Source organism: Microchirus variegatus (assembly GCF_963457635.1).
Source record: "Microchirus variegatus genome assembly, chromosome: 19".
Classification (NCBI taxonomy): Eukaryota; Metazoa; Chordata; class Actinopteri; order Pleuronectiformes; family Soleidae; genus Microchirus; species Microchirus variegatus.
Window position 1 is genome coordinate 23,426,827 of NC_139820.1, and position 11,803 is coordinate 23,438,629.

An 11,803-nucleotide genomic window follows, 5' to 3' on the forward strand; every position below is an offset into this window, starting at 1 on the left:
CCCATAGAGAAAACCAGCTATTTAGCTCACAGGGACACAGGAGCTACTGGTCCTCTGCTGCCTCGTGTGGTCACTTTGTGTCACTGAGGTTAATCTGAATGGATTATTTTAAAAGCCGAATTACTGAACTAAGACATTTGAACTCGTTAAGTTACTGTTCTTACTGTTGTTCAACAACTCCTGTGTCTCTGTGATGTTTGTGACTTTGGTGTGGGAGAGTGAGTGGTTTACAGCGAGATAAAGATGCGATCGCGTGACTCGGACACAGACGTGATCACGCGTCTTTGAGTCGCGTGATCACGTCTGTGTCCGAGACATGCGAGTGACTCAAAGACGTGATCACGTGACTCAGATAAAGACTTGATCACGTGACTCAAAGACGTGATCATGTGACTCAGATAAAGACGTGATCATGTGACTGCTTGTTTTCAGGGCATGCGTGTGGTGAACATCGTTGGTTTCAGACGTGGTTATAATTTCCGCACTGAGCTGCTGGGACTCGCCGAACCCTTTGGTGACGTGGTCAAACTACCTGGTGCTGGACTTGAGACCAGAGGTACGAGGTTCAAAAACAAGATGGCTGACAGAGCGTGATTGGTTGACGCAGGTGTGTGACAGTGTGTGTGTGTGTGTGTTCAGGCCTACCTTCAGTTCAGGACAGAAGATGAAGCTCGAGCCATGGCAAAGTTCTACAACAGTAACGTGACGGCGTCCGTGTGCGGTCGACCCGTCAGGATCAGTCACTCCATGACTTACCCGACCATCCAGGTGAGCGCCGTCACCACCGCCGCCGCCTCCGCCGTTTCCTGTGGGCGTGGCTCTGACCTTCCTCTCTCTTCTTCAGTGCGGCTCCAGTAAAGTCATCTATGTCGGTCAACTGCCCACAGGGAAATACACGGACGACGACGTGCTGAGGTTAGCGCAGCCGTACGGGAACGTCAGGAAGTACTTCCTCAACCGGATCAAGAGGGAGGTGAGTTCACTGTTGATCGGCTCCACCACGAGTCGTCACTTTCTCTGAGCGCTAACGCTTTCGGGGTTTTTTTTCTTGTCAGTGTTTCGTCGAGATGGAAAACGCAGCGGACGCCGAGAAAATGGCCGAGGGCTGCAGGGCGAACGCCCAGAAGCTCAACGGCAAACGCCTGACCATCTACGTGAGCAGGAAGTACCGACAGCTCAAACACGGGTCAGTCATGCTGAGTCATGTTTGTGAAGCTGACGTTAAAGTCATAGTTTTTAAAGCCTAGTCATAGTTTTTAAAGCCGAAGTTAAAGCTGAGTCATGTTTGTGAAGCTGACGTTAAAGCCGAGTCTTAGTTTTCAAAGCTGAGTCATGGTTTACAAAGCCGACGTGAGCCGTAGTTAAAGCAGAGTCGTGTTTGTTTGTGTTCAGACATTTAAGTTCCTTCGCTCAGAAGAGAGAAAGGTCGTCCAAACACGACGAGGAGGAAACTTCAGCCAAGAAACCGAGGGAGGAGACGGAGGACGAGGAGAAAGAGGAGGAGAAGAAAGAGGAGGAGGAGGAGGAGGGAGTCGTTGAGACTGCTGAAGTTTGTGAGGAGAAGATGAGGAGCAGTGAGGAGGTGAGTGAGGAGCAGCAGGAGGTCAAACAGGAGAAGAGGAGGAGCCAGTGGGGCAGATGGAGACTTCCACCAATCAGGACGCACAGACTGAAGCTCCTCCCCCTGCTGAGAACAAAGCCAGCGCGGCGGCAGCGTCTCTGCCGCTGCCGCCGTAACGACACCGACGCGGCCGTGGGTTAGTAAAGTTAATCTGTTTGTTACTATGACCTGGTTAATCTGTTTAAACAGAGATTAACTGTGTGTGTCTGTGTGTGTGTGTTCAGGCGTGGAACACGTGAAGACGGGATTTTATTGTCGCGTTTGTTTCCTCTTCTACACAAACGAAGACAAAGCGAAGAAAATCCACTGCAGCAGTCGGACGCACTACGACAACCTGCAGGTGAGATGCCACGCCCCCCCCCCCCACACACACACACACTGGCCACGCCCCCCCTGCCCACACCAGCCCCCGCCCACTCTAACATCTGCTGCTGTGATTTCAGAAACATCTGGAGAAGGAGCAGACGAAGGCAGAGAAGAAGAAGGGGAAGAGACGACGTCGTCATCATCATCGTCCTGAAGACGTGATTGACAGGTGCACAGCTCAGTGTCTCACTTTAAAGGAACAGTTCCACTTTTTTTGGGAAATAATCTTCCGGTTAGAAGAGGCGTGTCTAAAGTCCGGCCCACGGGCCAATCACAGCCCTCAGTGAGATTTTATAAAGTATTATTTAAGTCCAGGGAGGGATTTGGTCATGTGACGTTAGCTGAAGTTAAACTCGTTTGTCCAGAAATGAAACAGAAAAACTTGTGTACTGGAACTTTTCCTGTCAAAGAGAATTTTATGTTGTTGTTTTTCTTTCTTTTTTAAATAAATCCATTTTCCTGTCATGATTTATTTCTCTTTCTTTCAACAAAAACAAACTTGAATTTTTCTGACTTTTATTACAAAATAAAAAAACCAGATGCATCAGTTTCTCTGAATCTGTCCTCAGAGGATTCTGGGTAACGTAGTCTTCACACACAGACCCAGGTCTCAGCTCGTCCATGGATCCAGTCCCGTTTTCTCCTGGAAAACAAAGGTTTGTTTATTTTTATTTCAGTGACTCCTCGGTGAGGTCGTCTCTCACCTTTGACCTTTGACCTCACCTGGTACTTCCTGTAGTGCGTCAGGCTGCTGCAGTGCTGTAGTTTGGCCTGGTCCTCGTCGGCGTAGATCTCGTCACACAACGAACACCGATAAGCGACGACCGGACGCACAAACTCTGTCCCTGAGCAGAAAAACAAAAGTGTCCACGTTTGAATCGGGGTTGATTTAAATCAAACGTCAGACTCGATGTTTCTTACCAACAGGTTTGATGGGTTTCTCTGGCTCTGCGGCGCCCCCTACAGGTGGAGTTTGTGAGTCCTGATCCTCTTTAGGATTCTCTCTGGAGTCTTTCTTCATGGACGTCTGTCCACTGTCCACAGAGTCGTCCTCGCTTGTCTTCTCACCGTCTGGAGATTCTGTCTCGGACGTCTTCTTCTTAGAAGCAGGTTCCGTCTTCTTTGAGGACTCTGGTGTCTTCCTGGAGACAGATTCTGTCTCCAACGTCTTCTTAGAAGCAGATTCTGTCTCCAACATCTTCTTTGAGGACTCTGGTGTCTTCTCGGAAGCAGGTTCTGTCCCTGATGTCTTCATGGAAGCAGAGTCTGTCTCCGGTGTCTTCTTTGAGGACACCAACGTTGTCTTAGAAGCAGATTCTGTATCCGGCGTCTTCTTTGAGGACTCTGGTGTCTTCTCAGAAGCAGATTCCGTCTCCGATGTCTTCTTAGAAGCAGATTCTGTCTCTGGTGTCTTCTTTGAGGACTCTGGTGTCTTCATGGAAGCAGACTCTGTCTCTGGTGTCTTCTTACAAGCAGATTCCGTCTCCGATGTCTTCTTAGAAGCAGATTCTGTCTCTGGTGTCTTCTTTGAGGACTCTGGTGTCTTCTCAGCAGCAGATTCCATCTGCGATGTCTTCTCAAAAGCAGATTCTGTCCCTGCTGTCTTTGTGGAAGCAGATTCTGTCTCCAACGTCTTCTTAGAAGCAGATTCTGTCTCCGGTGTCTTCTTTGAGGACTCTGGTGTCTTCATGGAAGCAGACTCTGTCTCTGGTGTCTTCTTACAAGCAGATTCTGTCTCCAACGTCTTCTTAGAAGCAGATTCTGTCTCCGGTGTCTTCTTTGAGGACTCTGGTGTCTTCATGGAAGCAGACTCTGTCTCTGGTGTCTTCTTACAAGCAGATTCTGTCTCCAACGTCTTCTTAGAAGCAGACTCTGTCTCTGGTGTCTTCTCAGAAGCAGATTCTGTCTCCAACATCTTCATGGAAGCAGATTCTGTCTCCGGTGTCTTCGAGGACTCTGGCGTCCCCTCGTCTGTCCTCTTGCTGCCTCGACCCCGTGATTGGCTCCTGTTCTCCTGGTTCGAGTCCAGCTGAACGTCAAACCTGCAGAGACAGAAGACCAGGATCAGGACTAAACCTAACGGGGCGGAGCCTCTCAAAGACGAGGTGAGTCCAGATCATTGGACAAAACCCTGAAGGTCTTCTCTTTACTTTTGCTTTCATGAGTTAGAGGACGAGAAAGGACACAGACAGAGAGGACAGACAGAGAGGACACAGACAGAGGACACTGACCCGTTGGTGAGTCTGTAGTATTTGTGGGACACGTTGACGTCCAGTCTGCAGCCGTGGAACATGGTGCAGTTCAGGTCTCGGACGACTTTGACGGCGTCTGAAGACGAGGACATCTCGATGAAACCCTGAGACACAGAGACGGGACGAGAAAGACGTCACGACCTGAGACACGTGAGACTGAAGACGTGACGACGTCTTGTCCTCTGACCTGTCCCTGACGACGGAGCAGGAAGTACCGCGTGGCCGTCCCCAAACTGTCCACCAGTCTGACGAAGTCCTCGTCCGTGTAGAAACGCTGCGGCAGGTTCTTAAAGAAAACCACCCTGGTGGACGAAGACTGTCAACGCAGACGCGTCGTCAACGTCAACAACAACGTCAACAACAACGTCAACAACAACAAACTTATCGTGTTCAGACGATGGATCTTTACCTCGGCGTCTTCTGTGATCTCTGAAAAACAAGGCCTTGAATCTGTTTCCAAACCTTCTTCGTCTTCGTCTTCGTCCTCCAGCTCGTCCAGAGTGATGCAGTTCTCCAGGTCCAGGAAGAAGTCTGTGTCCTCCTGAAAGACATGAAGACATGAAGACAGACTTTAAAGATGGACATGAAACAGAAAGACACGGAGACAAAAGAGTCTTTAGAGATGAATCAGGAAAACAGAGACGAGGACATGAAGACAGACATGGGTAAGAACGAGATGGACAGAGACATTTTGGACAAGTGTCTTTCTCTACCTCCTTGTCCTCTGGACAGATCTCTATCGTCTCTTTGGTTTCGCTGCTGGACTTTCCCTCCATGTCCTCCTTCACGTCTTCTGCTTCCTGCCTAATGTCCTTCTCTGTTGTCTCTGTGGACAGACATGTCCTCTGTTGTCTTTTGGTCATTTTTAAAAACATTTCAGTGTTATTTTAAATTAATTCTACCTTCACTGAGAGTCTCTGTGTCCTCTGCTGGACACTGTTTGTCCTCTCTGTCCTCTCCGTCCTCCTTGTCCTCTCCGTCCTCCTCGTCCTCTCCGATCACCTCCATCCCCTCGATGTCGCTCTCGTCCTCCGTCCTGCAGCAGAGACGAGAGACATGAGGCGTTTACTGACCCCACTTTAAAGTCTGTAAAAATCAAACTCACTCTTCTTCTTCTTCAGTCTGCTGCTTCTGTGCAGGTTCAGGTTCAGGTTCAGGTTCAGGTTCAGGTCTTGAGTCTGCGACAGGACCTGGTCCAGCATCAGTCCTGGTCTGGGTCTCTGTGGACAGAACAGGACTGAACAGTCTGCTTTTCTTTGTTTTCATGTTTTTCTGATTTCGTTCACGTCAAACTCACCTGGTTTCTCTGGTTCCACCTTTGTTTCTCTGGACCTCTTGTTTCTGCTGGACGTATTTGTGGACGTGGTTTCATCTCTGGACCTGGTTCCATCTCCAGACCCTGACCTCTTGTCTCTGGACCTGGTTTCATCTCCAGACCCTGACCTCTTGTCTCTGGACCTGGTTTCATCTCCAGACCCTGACCTCTTGTCTCTGGACCTGGTTTCATCTCCAGACCCTGACCTCTTGTCTCTGGACCTGGTTTCATCTCCAGACCCTGACCTCTTGTCTCTGGACCTTCTTGTCTTCTTGACGTCCATCTTGTCCTCGCTCTCTGGGCTGCGACTCCTCGTCCTCTTGTTTACAGACGTTTCCTCCTCGTACTTCCTGGCTGAGGAGACACGCCTGCAGGAAGTGAAGCAGGACAAACGTCAGAATAACGCGCTGTGATTGGTCGAGCTTTGACGCCGTGCTGTGATTGGCCGATGACTCACATGAGGCTGTTGTATTCTCCAGAGAAGGAGACTTTGATGACGTCGTTAATCCTCAGACAGTTTGATGAATAATAATCCACCAACTTCTGAGCTTCAGCTGCATTTTTCATCTCCACAAACGCCTGAAAACAGAAACAGGTTTGAGGGTTTGGTTCAAGACACAGAACTATGGACTATTGTTGTTGTTATTGTTATTATTATGAATATTCATGAGGCTGTGACCTTGGACGGCAGGAACAGAGTGTAGAGAGGAGAACCGAAGCGTTTGACCACACTGAGGAGATCTAATCGACCATCGTCTCCTTTAGGAGCTGGATCAAAGCTGATGACCTTTGAACTCTGAGGACACACACACACGGACACACACACACACACACACACACACACACACACAGACAGACACACACAGACACACACAGAGAGAGAGACACACACTTAGTCATTCATCTTCATCTTCTAATTAATAATTTGCCACAACATTTTGCCCAAATTCCATGATTTGTGTGTGTGTGTGTGTGTGTGTGTGTGTGTGTGTGTGTGTGTGTGTGTGTGTGTGTGTGTGTGTGTGTGTGTGTGTGTGTGTGTGTGTGTGTGTGTGTGTGTGTGTGTGTGTGTGTGTGTGTGTGTGTGTGTGTGTGTGTGTGTGTGTGTGTGTGTGTGTGTGTGTGTGTGTGTGTGTGTTTACCTGCAGGAAGTTAAAAGTGTTAGACAAACTAAACTCCATCTCGTCTCCGTTGACAGTCGTTGGATGATTGATGTAAAACTTCACCAGATCTTTGGCCTGATCGTTAGAGCCGAGCTCCACGAACGCCTGCACACACAGACGCACACACACACAGACACAGACACACAGACACAGACACACACGCACGCACACACAGACACACACACACTTACAGGTCTATCATGTGTGTTAAATCACTGTTGACAGAATCAAACCAAACTCACCAGTGATGGAAACATGAGGATTTTCACGACTTTTCCAAACGGCTCGCTCACTTTCCTCAGATACGACTCGTCCACAGACTGAGGAGGAAACTTCACACACACCACTTTACTCCTGTCTGACACCTGAAACACACACACACACACACACACACACACACACACTTAACATACACACACACACACACACACACGTCAGCTGACCTCAAATCTGCAGAGTCATCACCTTCTTGTGAGGAAGTTTCTTCTTCATCTGTGACTCTGTTTGAACACAAGAAGAAGAAGAAGAAGATGATGATGATGATGAAGACGAACACCTGAGCTTCACTGTAACGACTAAACTCTTCCAATTACTCTGAATCTCATTGGCCGTCTGCAGCAGCTGGGCGTGTCTGTCCTCCACCGTCCTCGTCTCTGATTGGCCGTCACAGCTTTAATGACAGACAGTGACATCACAGTGAGTAAAGGTTTGATTTGATGTGTTTGAAATAATCATGAAGACGTTTGTGAGTCACTGACCTGATGAATGTCTCCATACGACAGTCCCACAGAGGACACCTGAGGACAGAAGACACCTGTCAATCACTGAGGGTGTGTGTGTGTGTGTGTGTGTTCTTGTACTTGTGGCATACTGAGGACCAGTGAGGGTTTTTAACCAACAAAGTGAGGTCATTTTTACGGAGTGAGGACATTTTGGCCAGTCCTCACTTTGTGTTCATTGAAATCACTTCCTTAGGTTGCTATAACATGCTATACTCAATTTGTCAAAAAAAAAAAAAAATACATTTTGGATGACATAGTATAGTATGACTCTTTCTCAAATTTTGGACCAAAATTTTTTTTTCAAAAAAGTTTTTCACATTTTCTTTTCAAAAAAAAATTCAAAATTTTTTTTGAATTCAAAAAAAAAAAAAATTCATAAAAATTGTCACATTTTTTGTCACATTTAAAAAAAAAAAAAATTTGTCACATTTTTTTTCAAAATGTTTTTGTCAAAAAAGATTTTCTAAAAATGTTTTAATTTTTTTTTCTCAATTTTTTTTTTCAAAATTGGGTCAAATTTTGGTCAAATTTTGTAAAAAAAAATTTGGGTCAGATTTTTTTTTCAAATTGTGGTCGGCATTGTATAGTATGACGTTTTTGTAAAGTTTTGGACCAAAAAATAAAAAAAAATAAAGAATCGAAAAAGTTTGCTAACATGCTATACTCAATTTTTCTTGCTACCTACAGACATTTTATGGTACTGCAACCAGTAGTTCTTTGTCATTCATGAAGTAAATATTTGTAATTGTGTTGATTTATGAAGTGGAAAATGCTGGTCCTCACTTTGTCAGCAACCCAGTCCTCAGTATGCAGCAAGTACAAGAATGTGTGTGTGTGAGTGTGTGTGAGTGTGTGTGTGTGACCTCTGACCTCTGCAGCAGGTTAAGTTGTCCTTCTGCATGACTGTTGCTCTTTACGTGACTTCTCCAAATCTGAAACAACAGGAAGCAGAAGCTCTGATTCTGACTGACTCACAAACTTGTTTCCACGGCAACGCAGTGAGGAGGAGCAGGAGGAGGAGGAGGAGGAGGAGGAGGAGGAGCAGCAGCAGGAAGAGGAGGAGGAGGAGGGTTACCCCGGTGTACTTTACCTTCTCCGACAGCACAGTGATATCACACAGAGAGCACGAGTACGGGAACATCTGCGGCGTCGTCCCGTGGAAGTCCAGAGCTTCTTTCATGGAAGGTGTGGGGGCGGGGGCAGAGGGGGCGGAGCTAGAGGCGGCGGCTTCGTCTGCGTGCCATCTGCTCCTGCTGGAAGAGGCGTCGGTCTTGGGGCGTGTCCTGCGAGAGTGAGGGCGGTACTCGCGAGGAGGACACGCTGAAGGAGACGCAGAGACGTGGGACAGATGTGAGGACCTGTGGACGCCTGCTCTGCTTGTCTTACCAAACTCAGAAGGTCCTGGTCCTGGTCCTGGTCCTGGTCCTGGTCCTGGTCCTGGTCTGGGTCTGGGTCCTGGTCTGTGGTGAAAGTCCACCATGAAGCTGGAAGATGAAGATGATGGAGCGTCTGCTCTGGCTGAGCTGCTGGGTCCAGGCTTCACCCAGTTCTCCTGAAGCTCACAGGGAAGAGGGGTGGGCGTGGCCTGGTACTGGACGGGCGGAGTCTGGAGCTGATCCCAGCCTCGAGGAGTGGGCGGGTGGGCGGAGCTAGGAGCGTGAGAGGAGGAAGGTTTGAGCGCTCCTCTCTTCCCTTTGATCTGATTGAGGACGTGAGGCAGCGTCTCCACAGTGAGGACGTCCTCGGGAAGCTCGGCGAGCAGAGCCAGATCACTGGGCTCCAGACCACAGCTGCTCAGGATGTGCAGAGCGCTGTCCTGTGACCACGGAGCCCCGCCCCTGGAGGAGGAGGAGGCGGAGCCGGAGCCAGAGAAGGGTTCCTGCGATGGCGTGCGAGAGTCGTGGTGGTGGCGGCGGCGGCGAGGTTCTGAAGAGCGCTGCGGTCCAGGATCAGGCCTGAGGTCGGTGTCGGTGGGCGGCGGCCTGTACGGGTACTTGTGAGACATGACGGCACCGAGCTGTGGACAAACAAGAGCTTCCTGCAGACAGAAGACGTCAAGAAGACAGAAGACGTCAGGAAGACAGAAGACGTGGACAGACAGACGAGGACGAGTCTGAAGCTGAGGAGACGTTTCTGTGAGTCGTCAGAACGAGAAGAAGATGAATAACGTCCATGAGACCAAACACCTGAACTCTTCTGACAAACAACAGCAAGGAAAACATGAAAAATCAAAGCTTCGTGACGTCACGCACAATTAGAAAGTTGGTATTTGTGAGCTGAGCGCCCCCTGCTGCTGAGAACCGCCCACAAACGGGTTTGTGTCACTTAAAATCTACGTTATTTTAAATCTACGATGTTTGAAGAACATGTTCACGTCTTTATCTTCACTGTTAATAAGACTTTAACAACAGGAAACTGAAGTTTGTAAACCACTCACTCTCCCACACCAAAGTCACTCACTCTCCCACACCAAAGCCCATAGTGAAAATCAGTGATTTTAGCATTTTAGCAAACCCCTGTGAGACCTCTGGTGTTAGCTGCTAATGTTAGCATCCATGATAACAACTTAAACTATCATTCTGCATTATTATTATTGTTAATGCCATATTAGCATGTTAGCATGTATATCATCTACTTTGCCGCCTGAGACACGTAAACTCACTCTCGGTGAAAACAAAATGGCTGCCAGCAGAGACAACGAGGAAGAAACAAAGATTTTAGTCACTAAACAAAAGACTTAGCTCATAAAATCTACGTCAGTTTAAGTCTACGACGTCTTTAAGAACATGTTCACGTCTTTATTTCACTATTAGACAGACTTTAACAACAGGAAACTGAAGTTTGTAAACCACTCACTCTCCCACACCAAAGCCCATAGAGAAAACCAGTGATTTTAGCTCACAGGGACACAGGAGCTGCTGGTCCTCTGCTGCCTCGTGTGGTCACTTTGTGTCACTGAGTTAAGTCTAAAGTAAATATTTTAAAATCAGTCATTGTAAGTTAGTGATGGAGGCAGCAGTGGATCAACAACTCCTGTGAACTCCTGTGTGCTGTGATGTTAAAATCACTGGTTTACTCTATGGACTTTGGTGTGGGAGAGTGAGTGGTTTATAAACTTAAGTTTAACGCTGTGATAAAGACGTGATCGTGAGGACAAAAGACAACAATGTCCCGCTGGTTCCGGTTAAATATTCGATCGATAAATCGATGACAAACTGATTATAATCTGCTGATAAAAACCACAGTGAAGTTAACAGTCAGCAGCTAACGGTTAGCAGCTAACAGACATATTTTCTTACCTGAGAACAAAGACAAACACGATGTTCGCTGATAAACAACAACAACAGACTCCGCAGCAGCGACGACGAACGCGCGGAACAAACTGTTACTGACGAATAAAAACCAAGAGAAAAGAGAGAAACAGCCGAGAACTGAAGCTAACGAAGCTAACGAAGCTAACGAAGCTACTGCTGCTGCTGCTTCTTCTGCTGCGGTGAATGAGCGCTGTCACAGTGACGCTCCGGGATTTCACCGCCCCCTGCTGTTCACAGAGGAAACTGCAGCCATCATCAACATCATCGGCTTATGTTTGTTCTTTTTCTCCCTTTGATTTGTTCATAAACACATTTTAATGATGAAAATTCCATTCAAGTCAAACTAATCTATATCATCTGTATAATCTATGTAATCTGTATAATCTATATAATCTGTATAATCTATATAATCTGTATAATCTATATCTATGTAATCTGTATAATCTATATCATCTGTATAATCTATATAAGATATATCATCTATATAATCTGTATAATCTATATCATCTGTATAATCTATATAATCTGCATCTACCCGTCCATTTTCTGTGAGTGGAAGGTTTATAAATTTCAGAAAGTAATAATAAAAAAAAAAACTGAAAAATGACTCAATGCAATAAAATACAATAAAACATAATAAATACATTTAAAAAATGAATATAATTAAAACTGAATAAATGTAAACATTTAAATAAAAAAAACACAGTAAAATTGAAGTATAAATTAAAATAAATATTTATTCACTGAAAAATATAATATGTTGCAAAATAATATAATAATAAACGTTTTTACTCTTTTTTTCTTTGCATGTATTAAAAATTAAAAGAGAAAAACAAACCAGCAGTTTACGAGTAAACCAGTAACACGTCGGTCGAGCGCAAACCTGTTAAGTTAGTTAGTGAAAAAAGTAATCCATTACACATAACTAGTTACTTAAAAAGATTAATGCCTTACTTTACTTTGTTACTCGACTTAAAGTAATTAGTTACC

General features: G+C 46.3%; 2 protein-coding genes across 4 annotated transcripts in view; one reads left to right on the forward strand and one right to left on the reverse strand.

Annotated features, from left to right (window-relative positions):
- LOC310941045 (uncharacterized protein) overlaps window positions 1-2,445 on the forward strand; it is a 5,332-nt gene extending 2,887 nt beyond the window's left edge. Inside the window, 8 exon segments of the mRNA XM_083906116.1 lie at window positions 433-528; window positions 530-556; window positions 640-768; window positions 845-973; window positions 1,056-1,186; window positions 1,393-1,757; window positions 1,846-1,961; window positions 2,065-2,445. Coding sequence (XP_083762242.1) covers window positions 433-528; window positions 530-556; window positions 640-768; window positions 845-973; window positions 1,056-1,186; window positions 1,393-1,757; window positions 1,846-1,961; window positions 2,065-2,274 — 1,203 coding nt within the window. The 3' untranslated portion in view covers window positions 2,275-2,445.
- A 37-nt stretch (window positions 2,446-2,482) lies between these two features.
- On the reverse strand, window positions 2,483-10,966 carry LOC310940919 (uncharacterized protein). Of its 3 annotated transcripts, XM_083905973.1 has the most exons (21): window positions 10,799-10,966; window positions 8,886-9,537; window positions 8,590-8,819; window positions 8,370-8,431; window positions 7,476-7,514; window positions 7,311-7,387; window positions 7,183-7,217; window positions 6,960-7,082; window positions 6,697-6,822; window positions 6,234-6,350; window positions 6,012-6,133; window positions 5,537-5,922; window positions 5,345-5,459; window positions 5,142-5,275; window positions 4,953-5,065; window positions 4,649-4,780; window positions 4,427-4,555; window positions 4,219-4,343; window positions 2,909-4,029; window positions 2,711-2,832; window positions 2,483-2,630 (listed from the first exon to the last, which is right to left on the reverse strand). In XM_083905973.1, exons 2-21 carry the CDS (start codon window positions 9,502-9,504, stop codon window positions 2,598-2,600), a joined length of 3,960 nt encoding a protein of 1,319 aa, XP_083762099.1. In that variant the 5' UTR covers window positions 9,505-9,537; window positions 10,799-10,966; the 3' UTR covers window positions 2,483-2,597. The 3 variants fall into 3 exon arrangements, with proteins under 3 accessions (XP_083762099.1, XP_083762097.1, XP_083762098.1); XM_083905971.1 differs by having other exon boundaries at window positions 8,590-9,537; XM_083905972.1 differs by lacking the exon at window positions 10,799-10,966 and having other exon boundaries at window positions 8,590-9,552.
- Between the last annotated feature and the right edge of the window lie 837 nt (window positions 10,967-11,803).